This window comes from Nansenia antarctica, assembly GCF_963989245.1.
Source record: "Nansenia antarctica genome assembly, chromosome: 8".
Lineage (NCBI taxonomy): Eukaryota > Metazoa > Chordata > Actinopteri > Argentiniformes > Microstomatidae > Nansenia > Nansenia antarctica.
Window position 1 is genome coordinate 55,083,941 of NC_137678.1, and position 27,968 is coordinate 55,111,908.

The following is a 27,968-nucleotide window of genomic DNA, read 5'->3' on the forward strand; positions in this document are numbered from 1 at the left end:
ATATTCTCATATTCACTCATATTCGAGGGTTGTAGTCAGAGTGGAGACAAACGGACGCTAGACAGAATCAACTTATTGACAGAGACAAAGATAGAAATAGACAGGAGATCGGCAGATATTGATGGATAACAATTGTTATTTCTCGGCGTGAGAAATTTGAGGTGTGGCGTGTGAGTGTGAACTGGTGAACAGTCCTACACCCAATGGTCACTATAGATTATAGAACAACATACTAGACTGATGGATAGATGATTATCTTACTTAGACAAATGTATTTGTAAGTCACTTTGGATAAAGGCATCTGCTTAATGTCAAAAATGATGAGTTGCTGTTAGATGTTGAACCTCTACTCCTAACTGCCAACAGGAATACAGGTCAGCATAGAAAAGGGTGCGCCATCTAGTGGCAGCATAGCGCATGGGCGCTTCATAAGAGAACTCAAAGGATCACAGGTTGGTTTTTGTTTTTACCTCTTTTTGGCCAATAGATTTGAGAGACATGATACCATGTTATTGACCTCTGCAGTCACCCAGACTACATACAACACTGTAATAAAATTAAGGACAACTGAACACAACATGATTTGCTTTTATTTGTGCCAAATGTCAAAATACATTTCTTTTTTTTCTGAAAATTGTCATAGCAAGCTTTGTACTGATGCAAGATCTGTTCTTTTCTATCAAGTAGATGTTACCGTTAACAGTTTTCCGTTGTCTTCTAGAATAAATAAAAACGCTACAAAGCCAGAGATCAGTGCCTATGTTAGGTCTGCTAGAACAATCAGCCTATACAGTCAGCATAATGTTAACAGTCAAACTGTCAGGGTCCGCTGTTTACACTTCATCAGGTTTACTTTGCAAGGTCATGAGCATCTATTTGTCCATCAGCCATTTCCATGATTCACTCAAATTTCTCAATGTGCCTTTTCCTCCTTGTTTATACCAAGAAAGTATCTTTGTCTGGGTCGTCCATTTAAACATGTTTCATAAAAATGTTTATTTGCCTTTCCCCTCTTTTTTTAAGGGCTATAAATTCACATTAAAGTGTACAAGTTCATGAATGACAGGAATAAAAATAGCCAACACGAGGGCTTTACAATGTACAAGTTTATTTGTAATGAACTCTTCAGTGGTTGGTAGTCACAGCACAGCTCGCTTGGGATGAAGCCACACACCTATCTTACAAGATGACGGGAAATTTAAAAAGAAAAAAAAAAGAAAACAAAAAGAATCCCCCCCCGAAAAAACTAAATCAAATCTAAACCAGAAGAGGAGACGGCCAACAGTCCACTACAGCGGCTTTTCTCTTTTCTTTATTACAGTATTCTTAAAAAGGCCACTGACTGAAATGCATAAAATGTGTGTTTGGATGCTGGACTATCTGATGGTGGCGAGGCTTCTACACCTGACATCAACACTCCTCACATGGCGTTGACAGTGCATGTGACAGTGCATGTGACAGTGCGTGTGACAGTGCATGTAGACATTGTAAAAAGGACTGGGTTAGCGATACCTAAGATCTTTTAGTGACAACACCTTAGCTAGTACTACAGCTTAAAAAAAAAAAAAGGAAAAAAAAAAAGAAAATGAAAGAACAGCACTCTGTCAAAGACACTGAATACAATATGTGAAATGTGGTGAAGTCATTATATTATTATTCTTATCTCACAATTACCGTGAACACTTTTAAAACTGAAAACAAAAAAAAGCACTGAACACTGCCAGCCAACCTCCTAGCAGAGAGAGGCCCTACATGTCATGATCAATGTCTTTAGACTATAAAAGAAGAAAAATAGTTAAAACACACTTTGTTGTCCTCTGGAGTTTGTATATTCTTAATAAGTAACAGACGGGAACCAATAAACGTGCATGCCATGTGCTGCTCTCAGACGATCCATACAGGTATATACAGCATCACTCAGTACCGGCTAATGAAGTGAGGAATACAGAGTAGAACCAACTACCACACTACAAACTGAAAGAAAAAAACAACAACAAAGGGAGGCGGGGGGAGGGGGAGGAGGGGTGAGCGACGGAGAGGTGGAAGAGGAGTGAAGATCCTACTAGTGATGGACTCATCATTAAAGCATTTTTTTATAAGAAATAAATGCATATTGCACATACAGTGAAAGCTTAAATTCCACCAAGTCCACCTTTGTTCTGTCAAGCCAGGAATCCGTTTCCCTCTTTGAGGAAGACACAGGAAGGTACAGAGATGGAGGGGTGGGGGGTGGACAGGGGAGTGTGTGTGTGTGTGTGTGTGTGTCGGGGTTTCACATGCACAGACTGGGGGGGGGGGGGGGGCAGCGCTGGGAAACCTTCTCTTGGGCTGCAGAGCCTCCGTAAGGTTACTGGACCTCTGGCACTTTGGGGGGGGGGTTAGGGTTAGGGGGGTTAAAAGGAGAATGCACATCGCACACCACTTCTACACAGGTAGAGGAACAAAGTAAACAAAAACAAAAAATGACATCGAATAAAGAGAGAGATCGTGGCACGAATAATAATAAAAAAATCAGGTGTTGAATAATAATAATAATAATAAGGGTTCTTCTGTGACAGCGGAGAGAGAGAGAGAGAGAGAGAGAGAGAGAGAGAGAGAGAGAGAGAGAGAGAGAGAGAGAGAGAGAGAGAGAGAGAGAGACAGAGAGAGAGAGAGAGGGAGAGGGAGAGAGACAGAGAGACAGAGAGAGAGAGTCAGAGAGAGAGACAGAGAGACAGAGAGAGAGAGGGAGAGGGAGAGAGAGACAGAGAGACAGAGAGGGAGAGAGAGAGAGACAGAGAGAGAGGAGAGAGAGAGAGAGAGAGAGAGAGGGAGAGAGAGAGAGAGAGAGAGGGAGAGAGAGAGAGATAGAGAGAGAGAGAGAGAGACAGAGAGAGAGAGGGAGAGAGAGAGAGAGAGAGAGAGAGAGAGAGAGATGTGTTTATGTACAACTAAGGCTTGTTGGTTAAATAGTTTCGAGGCTTCCCCGCCTACAGCGCTTTTACATGCCGCTCACAACCCCATCTTCCTTTTCACTAATGTAAACTCAGTGGTTCTATTGGACAGCAGCCACGGGGTGAAGTGGATAACAACCTAGGGTGGAGAGGGGGGGGTGGAGTGGGTGGAGAGGGGGGGGGGGTGTGGGGTGCTGCGGGGGAGGAGGACAGAGATGGGAGAAGGATTCTTCTTGTTGTTGATGTCTGTTGCAATTAATATCTAAATGTGCAATTCCATTAGTCACTGCCATGGGGGAGTGGGGGGTGGGGTGGTGGTGGTGGGGGGCTCTGTTCTACTTGGAAAGCTTGCTAATGACTCGAATGAGGGCTCCGTTCTCGTCCTTTAGCCTCTGGTTGTCCGCTTTCAGGTCCGGTAGCGTCTGAAAGAGAAAAGGAGAAAGGGGGAGAGAGAGAGAGAGAGAGTATGAGTGCTTAGACGTGTCCTGACAGACTGGGAGGAGTTCACCACTCAGTCCAGTTCTACAACACTGTGTCTGTGTCTGTGTTTGTGTCTGCGTCTGCGTCTGCGTCTGTGTCCTGGACGGCCACAGTCTCTCTCCACATCCACTCTGTTCAGATCATCGGTCGTCGTTCTCACGCGAGAGTAGAGCAAAGCACGCCGCGGTCCACAGTCTCTGTGCTGAACAGCCATGCATGACCAGAGACTGGCTCACTGGCAGCCAGGAAACAAACGGAGTCTAGTCTTCAAACACACAGCACAGCAAAAACCCTCACAACAAAACACTGTTCCTTTGTTGGACGCGTACAGGACAGAAACGCATGACGGAGCGTTACTCACATCGCCGCATTAAACCCTGCTGCTGTACCTGGCAGCAGATATGAGCTCGTCTTGCAGTTAAGCTGAATGAAGCTACAACAGCATGTTGCACTACTGTTCTACTGCAGTACGACTGACTGGTCCCACTGTAGTAAGACTACAATCACTTTAGTACCTTATTCTACTTTATTATTACTTACCTTAACCACTTATTCTATTATTGTTGATGTTGTATCCTGCTGCAAGTGTCTATGTCCAAGACCCTTGGAGGTAATAAAAGCTATTCTGATTCTGAACTGAGAACGTTTCCTTCTACCTTTTCTACCTTTTCTACCATCTAACTGCTGTTCACTGAGGCTATTTTCTTGGTGCAGCTCAACCCTACTTTAATAGAATGATTGTTGTTGTATAATTCACTAATGGCGTAATTATACCACTGCTTTGCCATCGTATTTATGTGTGTGAGTTAACGGTATAAAATCTTCTGCAAAAGACTTGGAAAAATCAATTACATGAGTTCATTAAACCCCTAAGCTGCTCAATAGAAGAACTTAGTCTTAATGAGGATGTCCAACTGCCTAGCGCACGCACACACACACACACACACACACACACACACACACACACAAAAGATATCACCACATACAAAAGGCAGAAATAGTAACGTCCATGTAGAATGTCCACATGTGTATCAAAAACAAACCGGCTATGCAGTTTCATAAAGCCATGCAGTAGAACACATGACAGCTGGTCCAGTCTTATAAAAGATCCCTAATTGAGACACACAGTATGGGCTATACAAAACAACACAATATACTGGGGGGGGGGGCCAGTATAGGGGGGGGCAGAATCCAAACTTCACTGTCCACTGGAGAAATCATAGAGCATTCTAACATGGTACAGATGACAGTCAACCAACGTGTGAGACCTGAATGGATCAGGTGGATGTCACATTCATCGGGTGATGAGCTGGGCATCCCGCTGAGCAGGGAGCAGGTGTGGAGGACCAGAGCCAATTGGAGGATAGGTCACATGTCTAACCAGTACACAGCACCTGGCTGTGAGGACACCTGTTGTGAGCCCAGGCTGGGTTGATGTCATCTATAGGAGGGAAATTAAACTCAGGTTGGGACTGGGGAGGGGGGGGGACGGGGGACGTCCATCCCATAAAAATTCCACAATTTGAGGCAAAAAAGAAAAGCCACTTCATGCAGAGAAGCCAGAACAAGCCAACGTAAACAACTCTAGTAAAGGCTTCAAGACGTCACACGCGGGATAGGACTAAACATGGGGCATTTTCCATCTTTACAGCACATTTACACATTTAGATGGCTTGTAAAAAAAACATGTATGCAAGTATCAACTAACCATCAATTATAATTCAGGTTTAGTTCAGTGACACCTATTATGAAAATGAGCAGTCAGATATTTTTTGTAAATATGATTAATTTGATTGATTATTATGATCAGTTAAGTGTATTATGATCAGTTAAGTGTATTATGATCAGTTAAGTGTATTATGATCAGTTAAGTGTATTATGATCAGTTAAGTGTATTGCAAAGAGAAAGTGCCCGGTCGAAAATTCAAAAAACACACTCCCCAATCTGAAAACCAAAAGCTCTGGGGAGGCAGAGGGAGGGAGGGAGGGAGGGAGGTGGAAACCTGCGGCTGGGCGGCTGGGGACACCTGCCTGTCTATGGGCGCGGGGCGGAGCGCGAATGGAGCATGAGAAGGGTGGGGTGGGGGGTGAGGAGGCGGGGCTACAGGTGGCTGTAGGCCTGGGAGAGCTTGGCCACCACGCGGGCCAGCGCCCGGTTCTCTGCCTGCAACCGCTCCTTAACCTGCCGCAGGGCCTGCACCTGCCTCACCTGGGGGGCGCTCTGCAGGAAAACCACAACACAGGAGGGGGGCGGGGGAGAGGAGGGGGAGACAAGAGGAGAGAGACACACACAGGAGGGGGGGGGGAGACAGACAGGAGGGGGAGGAGAGAGACAGACAGGAGGGGGAGGAGAGAGACAGACAGAGGAGGGGGGGGAGAAGGGAGACAAGAGGAGAGAGACAGACATAGGAGGGGGAGGGAGAAGAGAGGAGAGAGACAGACAGAGGAGGGGGGGGAGAAGGGAGACAAGAGGAGAGAGACAGACAGAGGAGGGGGAGGGAGAAGGGAGACAAGAGGAGAGAGACAGACAGAGGAGGGGGGGGAGAAGGGAGACATGAGGAGAGAGACAGACAGAGGAGGGGGGGGAGAAGGGAGACAAGAGGAGAGACAGACATAGGAGGGGGAGGGAGAAGAGAGGAGAGAGACAGACAGAGGAGGGGGAGGGAGAAGGGAGACAAGAGGAGAGAGACAGACAGAGGAGGGGAGGGAGAAATGAGGAGAGACAGACAGAGGAGGGGGGGGAGAAGGGAGACAAGAGGAGAGAGACAGACATAGGAGGGGGAGGGAGAAGGGAGACAAGAGGAGAGAGACAGACAGAGGAGGGGGAGGGAGAAGGGAGACAAGAGGAGAGAGACAGACAGAGGAGGGGGTGGAGAAGGGAGACAAGAGGAGAGAGACAGACAGAGGAGGGGGGGGAGAAGGGAGACAAGAGGAGAGAGACAGACAGAGGAGGGGGGGGAGAAGGGAGACAAGAGGAGAGAGACAGACATAGGAGGGGGAGGGAGAAGGGAGACAAGAGGAGAGAGACAGACATAGGAGGGGGAGGGAGAAGGGAGACAAGAGGAGAGAGACAGACATAGGAGGGGGAGGGAGAAGGGAGACAAGAGGAGAGAGACAGACAGAGGAGGGGGAGGGAGAAGGGAGACAAGAGGAGAGAGACAGACAGAGGAGGGGGAGGGAGAAGGGAGACAAGAGGAGAGAGACAGACAGAGGAGGGGGGAGAAGGGAGACAAGAGGAGAGAGACAGACAGAGGAGGGGGAGGGAGAAGGGAGACAAGAGGAGAGAGACAGACATAGGAGGGGGAGGGAGAAGGGAGACAAGAGGAGAGAGACAGACATAGGAGGGGGAGGGAGAAGGGAGAAGGAAGAGGAGAGAGACAGACATAGGAGGGGGAGGGAGAAGGGAGACAAGAGGAGAGAGACAGACATAGGAGGGGGAGGAGAGAGACAGACAGAGGAGGGGGGGGGGAGAAGGGAGACAAGAGGAGAGAGACAGACAGAGGAGGGGGAGGGAGAAGGGAGACAAGAGGAGAGAGACAGACAGAGGAGGGGGAGGGAGAAGGGAGACAAGAGGAGAGAGACAGACATAGGAGGGGGGAGGGAGAAGGGAGACAAGAGGAGAGAGACAGACAGAGGAGGGGGAGGGAGAAGGGAGACAAGAGGAGAGAGACAGACAGAGGAGGGGGAGGGAGAAGGGAGACAAGAGGAGAGAGACAGACAGAGGAGGGGGAGGGAGAAGGGAGACAAGAGGAGAGAGACAGACAGAGGAGGGGGAGGGAGAAGGGAGACAAGAGGAGAGAGACAGACATAGGAGGGGGAGGGAGAAGGGAGACAAGAGGAGAGACAGACATAGGAGGGGGAGGGAGAAGGGAGACAAGAGGAGAGAGACAGACATAGGAGGGGGAGGGAGAAGGGAGACAAGAGGAGAGAGACAGACAGAGGAGGGAGAAGGGAGACAAGAGGAGAGAGACAGACATAGGAGGGGGGAGGGAGAAGGGAGACAAGAGGAGAGAGACAGACAGAGGAGGGGAGGGAGAAGGGAGACAAGAGGAGAGAGACAGACAGAGGAGGGGGAGGGAGAAGGGAGACAAGAGGAGAGAGACAGACATAGGAGGGGGAGGGAGAAGGGAGACATGAGGAGAGAGACAGACATAGGAGGGGGAGGGAGAAGGGAGACAAGAGGAGAGAGACAGACAGAGGAGGGGGAGGGAGAAGGGAGACAAGAGGAGAGAGACAGACATAGGAGGGGGAGGGAGAAGGGAGACATGAGGAGAGAGACAGACAGAGGAGGGGGGGGAGAAGGGAGACATGAGGAGAGAGACAGACATAGGAGGGGGAGGGAGAAGGGAGACATGAGGAGAGAGACAGACATAGGAGGGGGAGGGAGAAGGGAGACAAGAGGAGAGAGACAGACACAGGAGGGGGAGGGAGACAAGAGGAGAGAGACAGACAGAGGAGGGGGGAGGAGAGAGACAGACAGAGGAGGGGGGAGGAGAGACAAGAGGAGAGAGACAGACAGAGGAGGGGGAGGGAGACAAGAGGAGAGAGACAGACACAGGAGGGGGGAGGAGAGAGACAGACAGAGGAGGGGGGAGGGAGACAGACAGAGAGGCAGGGCATAACAGTGAGGAAGAGAACAGGAAGGAGGAGAAGGGGGTGGGTGGGTGTACACAGATAAAAAGGGAACCGGGAAGGAGAGAGAATGAAAGAAAAGTGAAGAGAGGACAATACACATTAAATGAGAAAAGAAGAGAATAAAGAAAAGAAGAGAATGAAGAAGGCAGAGAGAAGAACAGGACAAAAGGTTGTTAGCAATGGGACAGAGTTTGTGAAGGAATGGCAAGAGCTTCCCTGCTGGCATGTAGAAGAGATGGACATCTATATAGTACGCTAGCACACTAGGAGGGAGGGAGAGAGAGACAAACACACAGAGACAGAGAGAGAGACAGAGAGAGACACAGAGACACAGAGAGAGAGACACAGAGAGAGACACAGAGACAGAGACACAGAGACACAGAGAGAGAGACACAGAGAGAGACACAGAGACAGAGACACAGAGACAGAGACACAGAGAGACAGAGACACAGAGAGAGAGACACAGAGACAAAGACAGAGAGACAGAGACACAGAGAGACAGACACAGAGACACAGAGAGACAGACACACAGAGAGAGACACAGAGAGAGAGACAGAGAGAGACACAGAGAGAGACACACAGAGAGAGAGACAGAGAGAGACAGAGAGAGACAGAGAGACAGAGATAGGACGTCTGGGCTGACTATAACCCAGTAATAAGACACCACAGAACAGCAGTGCTGGGAGACGGCTTGCTGACAGCAGCATAACAGACTTTGTTGCCCCGTGTCCCAGAACAACATCCAGTCTTGTGTCCTTAGAGGAGTTTACAATCTACGTCACAACAGATTATAATCCAGTGACCCGAAATGTGTCAACAAGCACAGAACAACACAGACACGCGCAGGTGGCGCAGGGCCTAAGGTCAAACAGCGGCCGAAGATGGTGGAGGGGGGGGGGGGGGGAGGGGGGAGGGGCTTGAGGGTTTAACAGTGGAAAACAAGGCTTTTATTTTATGGAGCACCAATGACAGAGGGGGGGGGGGGGGGTTAGTGATTGACAGCACCAGCAGCACGAGGACACATAGCTGCTGCTACTGCTGCCCACAATGTCAAACACAGGGAGATCAACTGGTTGATGATGAAACCACCGCAGAACCCTCAGTAGAACCCTCCTGCCTCAGTAGAACCCTCCACCCTCAGTAGAACCCTCAGTAGAACCCTCCACCCTCAGTAGAACCCTCAGTAGAACCCTCCAGCCTCAGTAGAACCCTCCACCCTCAGTAGAACCCTCCACCCTCAGTAGAACCCTCAGTAGAACCCTCCTGCCTCAGTAGAACCCTCCACCCTCAGTAGAACCCTCAGTAGAACCCTCCACCCTCAGTAGAACCCTCCACCCTCAGTAGAACCCTCAGTAGAACCCTCCACCCTCAGTAGAACCCTCCACCCTCAGTAGAACCCTCCACCCTCAGTAGAACCCTCCACCCTCAGTAGAACCCTCAGTAGAACCCTCCACCCTCAGTAGAACCCTCCACCCTCAGTAGAACCCTCCACCCTCAGTAGAACCCTCCACCCTCAGTAGAACCCTCAGTAGAACCCTCCACCCTCAGTAGAACCCTCCACCCTCAGTAGAACCCTCAGTAGAACCCTCCACCCTCAGTAGAACCCTCAGTAGAACCCTCCACCCTCAGTAGAACCCTCCACCCTCAGTAGAACCCTCAGTAGAACCCTCCACCCTCAGTAGAACCCCCCAGCCTCAGTGAGACTAATTAAACTCCCATAATGCTACAGTCGTTTTGGCAGATCAAGAAAAAAAACTAAAACAACAAGAAAAAAGTGCATTTTAAGAAGTCGTCTTCAGGCACCACTGGGTGTTTTCCTCAGGGTGTTTAAAGACGGAGAGGCCTAGCTAACCCTAGCTAGAGGTCAGAGCAGAACAGCAGTGTGTTCAACAATATCTGGCTACTGGCTGACATGAACTCCCCGAACCCCCCCGTACACAACCACACCCCACAACCACACAGAGCAACACTGGTCCTGGGGAAGGCCAGCCAGGTAAGGCCAGGTGAGGCAGGTGAGCAGTACCTTGAGTTCCTCCTCCATCTCAGAGATCTTCCTTTCTAGCGCTCTTCTTTCCTGTGGGGGGGGGGGACGACACACACATGTTAACCCTGGTTTACCAGAGGGCAGATGAGCCTACACACACACAGCTCAGGACAGGAAGCTCCACACACACACGCAACCAACCATAGACAGGCTCCACACTCTGCACCAGTTATGCCCCCCCCCCTCCCCAACACACACACACACACAGCCCCACACACACACACACACACACACACACACACACACACACACACACACACGGAGCCTGGAGTGACTCTGGCAGGGCCAGTCAGGCCTAGCTGGAGTCAGACCAGCTTGTTCATGTCAGAAGGGGCATAACTCAGGTGCAGTCTGCGGAGCTTCATGATGATAGGGGGGTGGGAGGGGGGTGGGAGGAGGGTGAGGACGGAGCAGGGGGACACACGCATGATGGTGAAAGCATGTCAAAGCAGGAGAGAGAGAGACCAACCTAAAGTCTACAGAGCAGGTTTAGTGCCGTTTGTACAGTAAGATACTGTCTGCTTCTGATGGCCACAGATGATAACAGTGAGAATCTGATTGATTACACACACTATGGTTACACACACTATGGTTAAAGGTTATGGGAGGGTTTAGGGGAAATTAAAAGGGATGAAATGCTGCTCTGATCTCTGACGAAGACAAGCTAATGAAATGACTCATGGATCACTACAGCTGTACTGGCAGGACCAATGTAGAGGAAGGGTCGAATATGCCCATGCTTGGAAGGTATGTTGCTGGGAAGGTATGCTGAACGCAACGGCCTGGGGAATTCCAGGGGAATCAGGAAGGTGGATCTGGAATCTGGTTGGACTTTAAGCAGAAACCAAGGTAGATCATTAATAGGAGATGGGTTTGGTTAAGATAAGCTAGAGGCGATGGGGTGATGTTTGGGTCAGTTATCAGATGAGATGGAATGAGAGACAGGGGGGGGTGAAGAACACTTGTCAAGATGAACAGTATATAAAGCACATGCAAAATGGGGAAAAAACATTGATATATTTGAATATTTGAACCATCCGCACACACACATGTACTCTTCCTCACACACCCATGTACACTCCCTCACAAACAGACAGACAGACAGACAGACAGACAGTCAGAGAGACCTCAGAGAGGTGGTGATCACACACACGCTGCCCTGAAAGGTTCAACAACACGTGAGAGAAGGTGCTCTGTGCTCTGGGCCGTGGTGGGACCCCCGCCCACCCACCCACGGCAGCCCCCCCCCCCCCCACCAGCTACATGTGAGGCAGCAGCCAGCAGCAGAGGCAGTACACTGTGGGAACTCAGGTTAAGACCATAAGACCATCCTACCCCCCAGCTGGTACTGGTGTCTGCTCGCAACCTTCAGACATAAACCAGTTGGCATCATTACCATGCTGTTAACCACTACTACTACGACTATGTACTCAGTTAGGGCAAAGACATCATAACAAACATGGGAAACATTCTTCTAGCTAGCTCTTTCATTTGTATCACTTTCAAATTAGATCGAACTTAAAGTTTATCTACAGAATAAATTCATTATATAACAGTAATAGGATTGTTTGTCTTTGACCACAGTAAGAGCACACCTGTTACACTAAGCTGAACATAAACACAAATTGGAGCGTTAAAGGAAAAAAACAAATAAAATCAGTCATTACCCTTTTCTCCATCTCAAGCTGCGACCGGTCAGCAAAGCGCTCCTGCCTCTGCAACACAAACACACGCAGGGTTGACGTGTTAACAACCACAGACACACGCAGGGTTGAAGAGTTAAACAACCACAGAGGAGCGGTCCTGTCTCCTCCTGATGACTGTCTGTCTAATGTCAACATGAACACTACAGTACTACTGTGCAGCCCCTACAGTACCTGTGTGGCTGCTACCCCCCCCCATCCCCCTACCTGTGTGGCTGCTACCCCCCCCCCCCCCCCCCACCCCCTTACCTGTGTAGCCTTCTCCAGCTGTACTTTCAGGTCTGTCAGCTCCAGGTCCGTGTCACGTAACTGAGCCTTCAGCTTCTCGTTCTCAGCCAGGATCTGCTCATAGAGCTGAGGAGAAGAGAGGGACAGAACATGTCAGATCTGCTCATAGAGCTGAGGGAGGGAGAGGGACAGAACATGTCAGATCTGCTCATAGAGCTGAGGGAGGGAGAGGGACAGAACATGTCAGATCTGCTCATAGAGCTGAGGGAGGGAGAGGGACAGAACATGTCAGATCTGCTCATAGAGCTGAGGAGAAGAGAGGGACAGAACATGTCAACATGTCAGTCAGGAGAACACAGCTAAACCCCCACAGCAAAGCCGCAACAGTCATACTGAAGAGAAATGTACGCAAGATACGCTTATGACAGTACTCCTTCATAAAGATACGCTTATGACAGTACTCCTTCATAAAGATACGCTTATGACAGTACTCCTCCATAAAGACACGCTTATGACAGTACTCCTCCATAAAGATGCGCTTATGACAGTACTCCTTCCTACAGTCAACCCTCAGAGCAGAGAAACACCCCTAGTTCTGAAGCGGTGGTTATTCCATCTGGTGAGACGTGACTGAGGTTGACTGAGGTTGATGCTGGGCTAGTGTTGCAGTTAACGGTGCTGTCTCGTATCTTCTTATAGTCAGTGTTGTCTCTCATATCTTCTTATAGTCAGTGTTGTCTCTCTTACCTTCTTATAGTCAGTGCTGTCATCTCTGTCCAGCCTGCTCGTGTATGACCTCCGACCCTCGCCGTAGCCACGGCTACCCAGGTGGTCATAGCGGTCGGAGGCTGAAGTGCTGCTCTCGTTCCTGTGGAGAACAATAGAAAGCCTACCATGTGACCTCATCTCCTACTCAGGGCATATACAGGAATCTGGAGGTTAATTTCAATACCTTTCTAAGACTTTTTAAAAGACCGTGTCAATATTTTTCCAGACCTCACCGCCACTTCGAGCTGTAACATCAGTGACATCTTTAACTTAACAGTTTGAGTTTGCAACAGACTAGAGCACTATCATACAACATGATTTCCGGTTCATCTTTGTTTTTTAATAAAACTAATACATTCACAAACTTTTACTAAGCGTTTTTAGGACTCAAACTCTTTGGACAGAGTCTAATTCAGAAAAATACCTACAAAATTCAAGATCTCATAAAATCGTGAGAAGACTTTTTAATACTTATTAAGGGTCTTGATTTTCCCAAAATGTATTTATCAACTTTTAATACTTTTCAAGACACCGTGGATACCCTGCATCCTACCATGTGACCTCCTCCTCTCCTACCATGTGACCCTCCTCCCACCCCCCTCCCACCCCCCTATCATCAAGAAGGTGAACGTACCTGGACAGTCGGTCACTCTGGAAAAGAAAAGAGAAAAAAGGGAGAGAGTTACCTTCATGTCTTTACCCCATGTTAACACTAGCCAGGCTTGTTGTACTTGACATAATGCAGAGTGGTTGAGTTTCCCTCGTGTCTAGACAAGAGCGCCATCTGGAATGTACATGATCAATTAGTGTGCATTAGAGGGTTGTTAGTTGTTGTTGTTGCGCTCGGCAACGGTCGGAGCAGAGTGGCGATATCAGCAACGTCCCGTTGACGGCGGGAGGCATCAGGAGTGTACAAGGTAGTACAGAAGTTGCTTCTCTCACTGTGGCGAGTTATCCAGCATTAAAGACGACTAACATGAAACGATTCAGGTATTTAGATGTGCTGCTTAGTTAATATTCCATGCTAGCAACCATGCTTTGCACATGTTCTGTCTCTCTCACTCTCTCTCCCACTCCACTCCACCCCCGCCCCCCCCCCCCCCCCTCCTCCAGCTCCCTCTCTCTCTCCAAGCACCTGACCTCTCTGTTGCAGCTATAGTCCCCCGCCCCCCCCACACACACACACAATCCTGAACAGGTGCCAAGCCTGCCAGGCCTCAGGGCCTTAGTGCCCCCCCCCCCCCCCCCGTACACCCTGCTTCTAACTCACGCTGCACCAGCAGAGCCTTCAGAGTGTGGGGTTAGACAGCAGACAGTGGAGGGGGGGGGGGGGGGGTTAGACAGCAGACAGAGGAGGGGGGGGGTTAGACAGCAGGCAGAGGAGGAGGGGGGTTAGACAGCAGGTAGTGGAGGAGGGGGGGGGTTAGACAGCAGACAGAGGAGGGGGGTTAGACAGCAGACAGAGGAGGGGGGGGGTTAGACAGCAGGCAGAGGAGGAGGGGGGTTAGACAGCAGGTAGTGGAGGAGGGGGGGGGTTAGACAGCAGACAGAGGAGGGGGGTTAGACAGCAGACAGAGGAGGGGGGGGGTTAGACAGCAGGCAGAGGAGGAGGGGGGTTAGACAGCAGGTAGTGGAGGAGGGGGGGGGTTAGACAGCAGGCAGAGGAGGGGGGGTTAGACAGCAGGCAGTGGAGGGGGGGGGGGGGGGTTAGAGGACCAGCCCTGTAGCTTCCTGAAGCTAATTGCCAGGAAAAGTACTTTGGTGTCAGCAGGTCTTGCAGACATCAGAGCGGCGTGGACTCATACAACAGCTCTTGATTGCAGGTTGGGATGGAAAAATCAGCTGCTTCCCACAAACACACCAAAACCTGCTTTGAACCTTCTAAAGGTTAGGAGACATGCAGCATGGGGGCAGGAACCCACCAGCTCCCAGAGACTGTGGATGAGTTCAATGTTTAGTTTAAGTGTCGGAATGAAGCTAAGTCATTCTGGTTGCTGCCACACAGAGGGCTGCTGCCTTACAGCCTGGTGGAACAAGCGGACATGTCTGGGGGGGTGGAGGTTGGGGGGGTGGAGGTTGCGAGCGTTCTGAGGGGGAGAGTGAGCCTGTCCATGCAGAGATAATGGCCCGTTTCCTTTTTTTGTGTTTTGCCGCGGCCCCGCCCCAGCATGGCCCCCGCCCCAGCGTGCGGCCCCCAACAACAAAGAGAGGAGAGCTGGCTGCTCCCTCCTCCTCCTCCTCCTCCTCCCTGCCGCGTGTGTCTGATCCGGAGCCAGAACGGCTGTCTGCCCCCCCCCCGCCACCCGGGACACGCCCAGGCTAACAGGAAGTCACGGCTAAGAGACTCCGTCTCAGGGAGTCGCACTGACCTTCCTCCTCCCCCTCCTCCCCCCCCTCCTCCCCCCCCTCCTCCTCCCCCTCCCCCTCCTCCCCCTCCTCCTCCCCCTCCTCCCCCTCCTCCAGACACAGCACAACAACCCTGCACAGGGGTTCTGGAAATGTGTGTCACTGCACAGAGACCAAGAGACTGAAGGACGTCTGGAAATCTGTCTGATTCCTCTCAAGATAGCCTGTAGAACAGCCCTGTAGTAACCATAGTAACTAGTCTATAGAACAGCCCTGTAGTAACCATAGTAACTAGTCTATAGAACAGCCCTGTAGTAACCATAGTAACTAGTCTATAGAACAGCCCTGTAGTAACCATAGTAACTAGTCTATAGAACAGCCCTGTAGTAACCATTGTAACTAGTCTATAGAACAGTCCTGTAGTAACCATAGTAACCAGCCTATAGAATTTGGTGAAACATTTTTTTGTGTGTTTTTCTTTTTCTAACTCTACAATGTTCCTAAGAATGAAAATGGAAGGAGTTTCAACCTCTCTGATTACTCCCACAATGCACCGTGACATCAGTAGACATCAGTAGGCCATGTTCCCTTTGTGCAGCAGCGGATTGTTTGGGGAACGTATTGAACCAGGGTTGAGAGATTGCCTTTTGGTTAGCGAGGTCGCCATAGGAACGGGACAATCACAGGAAGATGGGGAAAAGGGGAGCTATTAATTCCAAAGTCAGCAGGTAGAGACGGAGAAAGAAAATAAAAGAATGGAGGGAGGGAGGGAGGAGGAAGTCTTTACTGTACAGCAGTTCAAAAGACAAATCAAAGAGAAGCCTGGCTTGGCCGTGACTCTACAAGATGAGAGGATGAGAGGTGACGAAAGAGAGAAACCTACAGGATACGTGTGTGTGTGTACGTGTGTGTGTCACAGGAAAGGTCTCGATTCTCCATAGTGAAGACGACCAAAGATGTTCTGACAAAAGAGTCCCTTCCTCCCTGATTGGCCTCTGAGCCTCTCTGCTTTAGGGCCGGGGTGGGGATGTGGCCGAGGGCGCGTGGCGAGAGGTGAGAGGTTACCTGAGGGTTAGGGTTAGAGGTGAGAGGTTACCTGAGGGTAAGGGTTAGAGGTGAGAGGTTACATGAGGGTTAGGGTTAGAGGTGAGAGGTTACCTGAGGGTTAGGGTTGGGGTTAGAGGTGAGAGGTTACCTGAGGGTTAGGGTTGGGGTTAGAGGTGAGAGGTTACATGAGGGTTAGGGTTGGGGTTAGAGGTGAGAGGTTACATGAGGGTTAGGGTTAGAGGTGAGAGGTTACCTGAGGGTTAGGGTTGGGGTTAGAGGCGAGAGGTTACCTGAGGGTTAGGGTTAGAGGTGAGAGGTTACCTGAGGGTTAGGGTTGGGGTTAGAGGCGAGAGGTTACCTGAGGGTCGCCCTTGGTGCTGCCTTCCTCTGAGTCAGACAGCTGGTCCGGGTCGTTCTCATCACTCTGGAACACAGGAAGTGACACGGGAGAGGGGTCACCCACCACCGCAGGACACTATTATCTTCAGCCATTAAAAGTCTAAAAGCACACGGAATGTCAGGAGCTGTGAGACTGTGCAGCTCCTAGACTGTGTAGCTCCTAGACTGTGTAGCTCCTAGACTGTGTGTGTGTAGTTCCTAGACTGTGTGTGTGTGTAGTTCCTAGACTGTGTAGCTCCTAGACTGTGTAGTTCCTAGACTGTGTAGTTCCTAGACTGTGTAGTTTCTAGACTGTGTAGCTCCTAGACTGTGTAGTTCCTAGACTGTGTAGTTCCTAGACTGTGTAGTTCCTAGACTGTGTAGCTCCTAGACTGTGTAGTTCCTAGACTGTGTAGCTCCTAGACTGTGTAGCTCCTAGACTGTGTAGTTCCTAGACTGTGTAGTTCCTAGACTGTGTAGTTCCTAGACTGTGTAGTTCCTAGACTGTGTGTGTGTGTAGTTCCTAGACTGTGTAGTTCCTAGACTGTGTAGTTCCTAGACTGTGTGTGTGTGTAGTTCCTAGACTGTGTAGCTCCTAGACTGTGTAGCTCCTTGTCGGAGGAGTTGTACTGCTGAATCAGTTAGAGCCGTAGATCTCAAATCAGCTGTGTGTGTGTGTGTGTGTGTGTGTGTGTGTGTGTGTCTTACGTCCTGGGTCCAGAAGGACACCCCAGTGGAGCGTGTGTGTGTGTGTGTCTTACGTCCTGGGTCCAGAAGGACACCCCAGTGTGTGTGTGTGTGTGTGTGTGTGTGTGTGTCTTACGTCCTGGGTCCAGAAGGACACCCCAGTGTGTGTGTGTGTGTGTGTGTGTGTGTATGTGTGTGTGTCTTACGTCCAGGGTCCAGAAGGACACCCCGGTGGAGCGTCTCTTCTCTCGGGGCCGCCGGCGATCCCGTATGGAGCGAGGCTGGGACTTGTCCTCGCCCTCCTTCTCCTCCTCCGTCTTGTCAGATTCTGTCCATCACACAAACAGTAGAGTGAGTGTCTGCTGTCTGTCTGCATGACTGGGCCAGGTTGGGTGAACGTGTCGGGACGACCGCGGACCGCTCCGCATCGATCTCAAACCGACAGAATTCGAATAAGAGAGTTCTAAACGGACCACAAGCCTGCGCGTGACAGTTGGATATCACGCAGATTGACCAGCGATCATTAAGTACCCGGAGGATCACATAAAAGAAAACGTTTTTTAAATTCATCATAACCTAAGTCAGATCCTTCTGTTCATTCGGTTGCACAAGCGGGCTTAGGAGAACAATTGAGGGTTGGCTCGGGTTCAGAGAAAGCAGCTTTGGCCCTGGGAACACAAAGTGGACACTGTTTCTGTCTCTGGGGGAAACAGAAAGGCTTAATTCTGTCCTAGGGATCCTAGGGATGCTTTACTGGGGTTATTCTTTTGAGGAGAGAAGCTATTTAATTTAAGGCAACCTGATCCGTGCTTCTCCATCTTCTTAATCTGCATGTGGCACATTTCCCATGTGAATGTGGCTGGGGGGGGTTCAGCTGAACCTGTCTGCGCTCGCACGGCTTTACAATAAGGCCGGGTACTGAGCCAGCCACGGAATTTATATTGTGTGTCTATATTTGACCTTTTCTGGGGGCATTTCGTTGGCGCACCTTTAATAGCGGTGAAGTGAAAAGCGTGTGTATACTGTCTGTGTGTGTGTGTGTGTGTGTGTGCGTGTGTGTTCAGTTTCCACAAGTAAGCCATGTGCATCAATCACCGTAGGGTATTAATGCAGTAAGGTATGTACATAACTATATATAGTCACGATTCCATATTCATGCAACGAAGACAAGCAGAGATCTGCCTGAGGCTAGTGTGTGCGTGTGTGTGTGTGGTTCCAGTGTGTGTGTGTGTGTGTGTGTGTGGTTCCAGTGTGTGAGTGTGTGTGTGGTTCCAGTGTGTGAGTGTGTGTGTGTGTGTGTGTGTGTGTGTGTGTGTGTGGTTCCAGTGTGTGTGTGTGTGTGTGTGTGGTTCCAGTGTGTGTGTGTGTGTGGTTCCAGTGTTTGTGTGTGTGTGTGTGTGTGTAGATGTGTTCCATGCCGGACCTTTCTCCGTGTCCCTGGAGGCGCGGCTGTAGGAGGAGGTGATGCCTGTCAGGCTGTTGGGCCTGTTGAGGGAGGAGGAGGAGGAGGACAGGGTGGCGGTGGAGGCCGGGGTGGAGGCGGTGGTGAGGGTGGAGGTGGTGGAGGTGGAGGTGGAGGAGGGCCGGTAGCGCTGGTAGGTCTGGACAGAGAGAGAGAGAGAGAGAGAGAGAGAGACAAAGAGAGAGAGAGAGAGAGAGAGAGAGAGAGAGAGAGAGAGAGAGAGAGAGAGAGAGAGAGAGAGAGAGAGAGAGAGAGAGAGAGAGAGACGACAGCGCGGTTTACCAAACCGTACCTAGTGAGAACGACAACCGTGACTTGAACAGAAAAGTCACGAAAAACATTGTTAGTTAGAACTCTTGTCAGTTAGAACTCTTGTTAGTTAGAACTCTTGTCAGTTAGAACTCTTGTCAGTTAGAACTCTTGTCAGTTAGAACTCTTGTCAGTTAGAACTCTTGTCAGTTAGAACTCTTGTCAGTTAGAACTCTTGTCAGTTAGAACTCTTGTCAGTTAGAACTCTTGTCAGTTAGAACACTTGTCAGTTAGAACACTTGTCAGTTAGAACACTTGTCAGTTAGAACACTTGTCAGTTAGAACTCTTGTTAGTTAGAACACTTGTCAGTTAGAACACTTGTCAGTTAGAACACTTGTCAGGGGGTAAGACCCTGCGACATACCAGCGTCATGTCCAGGGGGTGTACTAACTTGTACATTAAGCCGCCTCACGCTACGGAAACAGGAGATAGGCTCCTTCCCTATGGGCCATTAGGTTCTCAAGGCCACTTACTTATGTGGTCTTGACTACCTGTCCACTTTCTCACCTGGTTCTTGCTCTCTCTCTCTCTCTCTCTCTCTCTCTGGTGTGCCGACACCATCCTGCTCTCTCTCCTTCTCTCCCTCCCTATCCTCCTCTCTCCCTTTTGCTGTCAACCAAAAGGCAAACATAACAACCAGAGTATTTATAATCTAATAAGAGGTATAAATTGATCCATATCAATTTATAACATAATTATAATTGAATTTTGGATTGCTGTGGGCAATGCAGTCAGATAATGTCATTTTGACATTACTCTCTCACCTGGAAAAAAATGTCCAACTATACTATACAAAACAGACATTTCAAATGCTTCAATCCACTGTCCATGTACTGTAAATATGCCATTATGGTATTACCAATGAAGCCCAATTCTAGCAGAATAAGAAAGATTGTATATCTAATTTAACTTAAGTAAAATAATAAAGTGCCTCCAGTTAGCTCTTTACGGCCAAGCTCCACCTGCTGCCTTGCGTCAACTCGCTATCGGCGTTGCGTCAACTTCCCGTTGTCCAAGCTCCACCTGCTGCGTTGCGTCAACGTTGCGTCAACGTCAACGTTCTACTCTAGCTCCACTGGCTAGCTCGTACTTGGAGCTGTCCGTGGTACCACGTGGTACAATTGGTCTCATTGTGACGTCTGCGTCCACCGTCAAAAATCAAACTTTTTTGAATGTCTACTTTGGACGCAGCCATCGGACGCAACGCTGACGCAACGCTGACGCAACGCTGACGCAACGCAGCAGGTGGAGCACCTTTCATTGATTACAATGCATTTGATCCCAATTTCGGACGCAACGCACATTAGACGCAACGCTGACGCAACGCTCGATGGCCATGGTGGAGCTTGGCCGTTAGCTGGCATGTGTGCAGCAGACTAGCTCATCTCATCACCTCTGAGCTAGCTAGCTAGCTTGATAGTTCTTTGACACTATTTACAATGGAATTATAGTCATTGTCAAGTGTCAGTCAGACACTTTCTAGTCACAATAATAACGACCAATTATAACCAACTTTCTCTGTTAGAACACTCAGCAATTATATTTGCTAACGTTTCAACTTGCTTACTTTCTATCTGAAGACATCTCACCCGGCAAAAACTCTCTCGCGTCGCGCGCACAATGATGTATTTCTGGTTTGGAGCCGGAAATTGCAAAACGTCACGTTTGACGTCAGACTTAACAACCGGATATTCAGGGATATTCAGGGCATTTTTTTATTTTTACTACCCCTAGTGGTAGTGGCCCTAGGCTGCAGCCTAGGTAAGCCTATAATTTTTGCGCCCCGGCCGAGAAATAGGAGACAGCCAATTGGAGCGCTGCTACAGCTCACGTGTAAGCCAAAAGTATTTGGCCTGCCATAGACTTGCATTCGGCCGGCGCCCCGACTCCTCCCCCTATGTATTTTAACAGTGAATTTTACACACACACAGATAAAATGTTTATTGTATTGGAGGATTTTTAATGAATGCTGATAGGCGCCGACAGAATATCAGCCGCATTTTGTGAATAAACAATGTTTATTTTTTTAAAAAACTTTTACAAATCGCAACTAGGAAGTGAAGGTGGGGGCGGCGCCCCAGCGCCCTCTATCGGCCAGCCGCCACTGGTTAGAACTCTTGTTAGTTAGAACACTTGTTAGTTAGAACACTTGTCAGTTAGAACTCTTGTCAGTTAGAACTCTTGTTAGTTAGAACACTTGTCAGTTAGAACACTTGTCAGTTAGAACTCTTGTCAGTTAGAACACTTGTCAGTTAGAACTCTTGTCAGTTAGAACACTTGTCAGTTAGAACTCTTGTTGTGACAGTCTTGCAAAACCCAACAGGGATTTTTCGATGTGGCAGAAATGCAGGAAGCCTCGTACCTCTTCGAAGCTGCGGTACCTGGACCTGTAGTCATCCTCCTTGACCTCCGTCTCCTTCTTCTCCTCCTGCTGCTTCTCCTTGTCCTGCTTCTCCTTTTCCTGGTTCTCCTCCTCGCGGGTGCGGAGGGGGCGGCTCCGGACGATAGTCTTCTCTGCCTCCTGCAGGTCAGTGAGAGTCACGCCCTGGGAGAGAAGGTAGAAGGTTAGGGTTAGGGGTCAGTGAGTCACGCCCTGGGAGAGAAGGTAGAAGGTTAGGGTTAGGGGTCAGTGACAGTCACGCCCTGGGAGAGAAGGTAGAAGGTTAGGGTTAGGGGTCAGTGAGTCACGCCCTGGGAGAGAAGGTAGAAGGTTCAGACACGGGTGAACTTCTGTGTGGAGGAAAGTCCCAAGCCCCATCCATCCCTGTTCAGCCATTTTGAAGGAAGAGACGCAACAAAATGGTCGTCTGTAACGAATTATCTGTGGAGAGCTTTATTCCGGGGGAATGTTTCTAACTCATTACAGACACTCATTGTGTCAACTTTATTTCTGTATTAATGAGTGTACAATTTAATAGGTCATTTGGGAGGTTTAAGCAGAAACATATTTTGTTGATTCCGAGTGTGTTCGAGACGGCTATGGAAACGGCGTGTGAGACGAGGAGAGGGAACAGCCCAAACTCCCTCAGCTTGTAAACAACAAGCCTCTCCTCATAACAACTCTGCCACGCTTTGGTATTTGTGCCAGTTTACACTAATTGTGATGTTCCTGCAATAAACCAACAAAAAAAAAACTGTCAACGTTCAGCGACACTAAGCGCAGCTACAATTAAACAAAGCCACACAACGGCATTACGCTACGTTTTAAGAAGGATATGTTAAAACATTTATCATTCCATAAACTCCAGCCTTCACTGGGCTCAGGACACACTGCTCGTCACCATGGTGTTTACATTAGATCAATCCTAACCTGGACCTCCTAGACTACAGACACACCTCAGGGGGAGGGAGGTGGGAGGGAGGTGTGGAGGAGGGAGGGGGGGGACTAACCTGTGTGGACCCCAGAGGGAGGGAGGTGAGGAGGAGGGAGGGGGGGACTAACCTGTGTGGACCTCCTGGACTGCCGGGCCTGTCTGGACCGGGCTTTCCTCTGGGACTCAGACTCCTCATCTCTGACAGGCGTGAGGTACGACCTGCAACAAGGACAGACAGGAACAACACAACACATGAGCACAGGGACCACAGACGTCAGGTCTGAGATGGAGGACTGCTGGGGTGGGGGTGCGGGGGGGATGGAGGACTGCTGGGGTGGGGGGGGGGGGGGGGTATCTAAAATGGTGACTAATGATGTAGCGGTTTCTTTTATATCTTCTCCATTTTCAGTCGCTCTGTTTTGAGCTCTGTAGCAATCTCTCAATCTCCTTTCACCTTTTATTTGGTATGAAGAGTTCTTCTCAAACTACGTGAGCGCATACGGAGGACGACACACAGAAGGAGGCAGGGAGGTCATGTGCTTCCTCTCCTCAGGAGGAGCAGAAGTCTCCTGATCCCGTCATGCAGAAGTATGAACTCATTCACTTGAGTGAGTCAAGCTCCTGGCCTTGAGGAAACGCTGTGTGGCTCCCGAGCATCGTCCATATAAGGAGAACTCGCAGGAGAAGCCGGAGCTAAGCCCCGCCCACAGCAGGTGGTTTACTTCACCCCTGGCTTCACGGGAAGACAAGCTCTTAACCCCGTTCAAACAGACTGGCTGCCTCTGCTCTGCTCTGCTCCTCTGCTGTGTGTAGGGTTAGTACACCTCTCCTCTGCTGTGTGTAGGGTTAGGGTTAGTACACGTGGCCGGGGATCACACCCGCTTCTCAAATAGTGGCAACACATCCGCCACGTAACAGAACTTGATCCTAAAAGCGACTATACAGAGAGACCAACTATGCAGAGAGACCAGGGTGATTACCTGGTGTGGAGGGGATGAGCCACTTCCATTTGACATAGATAAGGGAGAATATATGAGATTGACTATGATGGAATATGTATGTTGTGGTGACCCACTTAACATAAGACATTCCCGAGACTAGGGAGGAGGTGCGGCTCCTTTAAGACGAGGAGTTGAGAGTTCAACCCAGGGGCTTTCTGGGTAGTGTTTACTGTTAGCTATACTACACGAGATACACGAGAGTTTCACGTGAAGTTGTTATTACGATATGCTGTTGCACTGTCATACTATTGCTGCTGGTCTGACATTCAAAGTTGGGAAGTAAAACGTCCGACTCGACAACCTGTCTACCGTCTCCTCGTTTCTACACACTCCCACAATGTCATGTATGTAGACTAATAGACAAGGCGCGTGTGTGTGTGTGTGTGTGTGCGTGTGCGTACCTGCGTCGCTCCCTGCCATCGGAGCCTATGATGGTGCCAGTGGTGGACGTGGTGGTGGTGGTGGAGCCAGTGTTCATGGTGGGCCCAGTGTTCATGGTGGGGATGACGGCCGCAGACTCCTTCTCCTTGTCCTTTTCCCTCTCCGCACTCTCCTCCGCCCAGTACCTGAGACACACACACAGACACAGACACAGACACAGACACAGACACAGACACACACACACACACACAGACACAATGAGATGGGGGGTTCACACGCCACGGGGTGTGGTACTCTAAGGGCATCTGGCCTGGTGAGATAATCACGTCTCATCATCTCTGCCAAGAGGTGAAGTAAGAACAAACACAAACAACAACAACAAACAGAACAAACATGCTGCCTAGCTGGACATGTGTGAGTGGTGGAGGTGTGGAATGTGTCTGTGTGCCAATTAGCCAAGCAGTAGGGAGTGCAATGTGTGTGTATGTGTGTGTGTGTAAGTAAGTAAAACTTTATTTATATAGCGCCTTTCGTACATGAATGCAACTCAAAGCGCTTTATGTGTGTGTGTGTGTGTGCGTGTGCGTGTGTGTGCGTGAGTGTGTGTGTGTGTGTGTGTGTGTGTGTGTGTGTGTGTACCTGCTGGTGAGGTTGGAGGAGCCAGTGTGTGTGTGTGTGTGCGTGCGTGTGTGTGTGTACCTGCTGGTGAGGTTGGAGGAGCCAGTGTGTGTGTGTGTGTGTGTGCGTGCGTGTGTGTGTGTGTGTGTACCTGCTGGTGAGGCTGGAGGAGCCGGTGCGGGTGGAGGAGGAGGAGGAGCCCAGGCTGGACAGCAGGAGGCCGCGGTGGCCCGTGGGAGAGGTAACAGAGGGGGTGGTGGTGGAGGAGGAGGAGGAGGTGGTGGTGGTGGAACCCAGGTCCTCCTGCTTCCTTCCAAAGGAACCACTGTGGAGCGCACAGCAGGGGGCACAGTCAGAGGAGGGAGGGAGAGAGAGAGGAGGGAGGGAGGGAGGGAGGGAGGGAAAGGATAGAAGGAGAGAGTGAAACGGGGGGGGGGAGAGAACCCATCGCCCTTACCTAAAACAGTAACCAGGTCAGGTTCGGAGAAAGAATTAAATAAAAACACACTGACGCATTCAAGTCACATTGTCATCCCATCTCCTCGGTCTCACCTTAGTTGACGGGGGAGGTGAACAAAACAACAACAAAGGTACAAAACACGGGATGCATTCCAACGTAGCAGAGAGAGACAGAGACAGACAGACGGACAGACGGACGGACAGACGGACAGACGGACAGACGGACAGACGGACAGACAGACAGACACAGGGGTGCAAACTGGTGATGGCCCAAAAAGGTGTCAGTTTTTTTTTTGCGGCTAACCTTAGGGGGGGATAGCGCTAGAACTAATGGTGTTAAATAGATATCTCTAGCACTAACGGTGGTCTAACAATGATGCATGTGTAAGTAGCGGCAGCAACTGACCTTAACACCTGCAGAACTACTTCAAAAACAGTTTACTGTGACTGTGTTCTCTATGCTGTCTGGAATTGTACCTTGCTGCCTGAAGCTAAAAGTTATCTCAACAGCAGCAGAGTTCAGCAGACAGGAAGATTAGTTAGTGTGCGCATCATGTGACTTGGATGAGACTTAGACCCCCCCGCCCTTCTCTCCCATCCAAAATAATTTTTTTGCAGATCTACACGATTCACATGGATGACCTATTTTGAGATAAAAACGGCTAATTTAGCAGAAAGGTGACAAGTTTGCACCCCTGCACAGACAGAGAGTGGGCGCTGGCCAGAGAGGTGGTGGTGGTGCTGGGCGGGGGGGGTACCTGCGGTGAATGCTGTAAGCCTGGTAGTGGGACTGCCAGGGTTTAGCGTTACAGGCGTTAGGGTCCAAGCTGGAGGCGGACGAGGACTTGGCGGGCACGTCCCGCGTGCTGCCGCTGCGCCCTAGAGCTAGCGTGTGAGACGTGCTAGCGGCGTGTGTGTGTGGTGGGGGGGGCGAGAGAGAGAGAGAGAGAGAGAGAGAGAGAGAGAGAGAGAGAGAGAGAGAGAGAGAGAGAGGGAGAGAGAGAAAGAGGGAGAGAGGGAGATGTGGGGGGTGGGGGTGGGGGTGGGGGGTGTGGGCGAGAGAGGCATGTTAGCAGGGAACGCACACACACACACACACTTATATACAGACGCATACAGATATAGTACTAAAGCTCTGACTCTAACTTTGTCGGTGTCTTGGGGTTTTTTGGTGCCGTAGGTGATGGGTATTGTAGTTTGTTTGTTTGGAGCCGTTCAGGCTAATAGGCTGATTAGACTAAACAGTAAAACTACAGGCACCAAAAAACCTGACAGGACAAGAAGAGTCGTGCGAGCGACAGAGAGGCGGTCAGCTGATCTGCGTCGGCTCTCAGAGTAGCTACTGCTCTGTTAGCATGTACTAGCTGCTCTGTTAGCATGTACTAGCTGCTCTCTTAGCCTGTACTAGCTGCTCTGTTAGCATGTACTAGCTGCTCGGTTAGCCTGTACTAGCTGCTCTGTTAGCCTGTACTAGCTGCTCTATTAGCATGTACTAGCTGCTCTGTTAGCATGTACTAGCTGCTCTGTTAGCATGTACTAGTGGTGGGTTGTGGTGGGTTGTGGAGTGATGACGGGCTGTGTGTGTGAGTGTGTGTAGGTGCTTTGTATTGTTATTTGTTATGCGTTATTATTATGTTTGTACTGTCATATGTGAGGACCCCCTCGAAAATGAGAAGATTCTTCTCAAGGGGCTTACCTTAAATAAACAATCAATCAAAACTAGCTGCTCTGTTAGCCTGTACTAGCTGCTCTGTTAGCATGTACTAGCTGCTCTGTTAGCATGTACTAGCTGCTCTGTTAGCATGTACTAGCTGCTCTGTTAGCATGTACTAGCTGCTGCTCTGTTAGCATGTACTAGCTGCTCTGTTAGCCTGTACTAGCTGCTCTGTTAGCCTGTACTAGCTGCTCTGATAGCATGTACTAGCTGCTCTGTTAACCCTGAACCAACTACAGAAGGGAGTCTTGTGTGGACGACCATCTACGTTGTTAGTCTGGTTATTTAACAGCTATATCAACATGACTGGTACTAGATGGATACATCAGATGGATCGGGGGGCTCTGGTCTGATGTTTGGTGATTGGTGAGGAGGAGAGGGGGGGGGTCGGGGCGGAGGACTGGCTAGCGTAGCGTGGCTAGCGTAGCGTGGCTAACCTGCGCTGGTAGCTGGGTGTAGTTCTGTTGGTGGAGGCGCTGCCTTCGCTGTTCTTCAGGTCGTCGTCCCAGCGTCTCCTGGTGTAGGAACCGCTACGCACCAGGCTAGCAGCAGAGTCCCTGGAACCACACGCTACAATGGTACCCCAGGTTCTACCATAGCACCAGGTTCTACAACAGTACCCCAGGTTCTACAATAGTACCCCAGGTTCTACAATAGTACCCCAGGTTCTACAATAGTACCCTCAGGTTCTACAATAGTACCCTCAGGTTCTACAATAGTACCCTCAGGTTCTACAATAGTACCCCAGGTTCTACAATAGTACCCCAGGTTCTACAATAGTACCCTCAGGTTCTACAATAGTACCCCAGGTTCTACAATAGTACCTCAGGTTCTACAATAGTACCCCATGTTCTACAATAGCACCCCAGGTTCTACAATAGTACCCCAGGTTCTACAATAGTACCCCATGTTCTACAATAGTACCCCATGTTCTACAATAGTACCCCATGTTCTACAATAGTACCCCATGTTCTACAATAGTACCCCAGGTTCTACGATAGTACCCCAGGTTCTACAATAGTACCCCAGGTTCTACAATAGTACCCCCAGGTTCTACAATAGTACCCTCAGGTTCTACAATAGTACCCCAGGTTCTACAATAGTACCCCCAGGTTCTACAATAGTACCCCAGGTTCTACAATAGTACCCTCAGGTTCTACAATAGTACCTCAGGTTCTACAATAGTACCCCAGGTTCTACAATAGTACCCCAGGTTCTACAATAGTACCCCCAGGTTCTACAATAGTACCCTCAGGTTCTACAATAGTACCTCAGGTTCTACAATAGTACCCCAGGTTCTACAATAGAAACCCTAGGTTCTACAATAGTACCCCCAGGTTCTACAATAGTACCCTCAGGTTCTACAATAGTAACTCAGGTTCTACAATAGTAACTCAGGTTCTACAATAGTACCTCAGGTTCTACAATAGTACCCCAGGTTCTACAATAGTACCCTCAGG

The 27,968-nt window shown here is 49.7% G+C and overlaps 1 protein-coding gene across 1 annotated transcript in view; it reads right to left on the reverse strand.

Annotated features, from left to right (window-relative positions):
- Positions 1-3,268: 3,268 nt before the first annotated feature.
- The window catches only part of ppp1r12a (protein phosphatase 1, regulatory subunit 12A), a gene marked incomplete at both ends in the record, with an annotated part of 84,788 nt that continues 60,088 nt past the window's right edge, over positions 3,269-27,968 (reverse strand). Inside the window, 15 exons of the mRNA XM_080537489.1 lie at positions 3,269-3,355; positions 10,072-10,122; positions 11,760-11,807; positions 12,045-12,149; positions 12,771-12,891; positions 13,426-13,442; positions 16,543-16,608; positions 17,456-17,577; positions 18,673-18,850; positions 21,384-21,566; positions 22,464-22,554; positions 23,738-23,902; positions 24,547-24,660; positions 25,553-25,696; positions 26,946-27,065. Coding sequence (XP_080393615.1) covers positions 3,269-3,355; positions 10,072-10,122; positions 11,760-11,807; positions 12,045-12,149; positions 12,771-12,891; positions 13,426-13,442; positions 16,543-16,608; positions 17,456-17,577; positions 18,673-18,850; positions 21,384-21,566; positions 22,464-22,554; positions 23,738-23,902; positions 24,547-24,660; positions 25,553-25,696; positions 26,946-27,065 — 1,612 coding nt within the window. The remainder of the gene's footprint in view (positions 3,356-10,071; positions 10,123-11,759; positions 11,808-12,044; positions 12,150-12,770; positions 12,892-13,425; positions 13,443-16,542; positions 16,609-17,455; positions 17,578-18,672; positions 18,851-21,383; positions 21,567-22,463; positions 22,555-23,737; positions 23,903-24,546; positions 24,661-25,552; positions 25,697-26,945; positions 27,066-27,968) is intronic.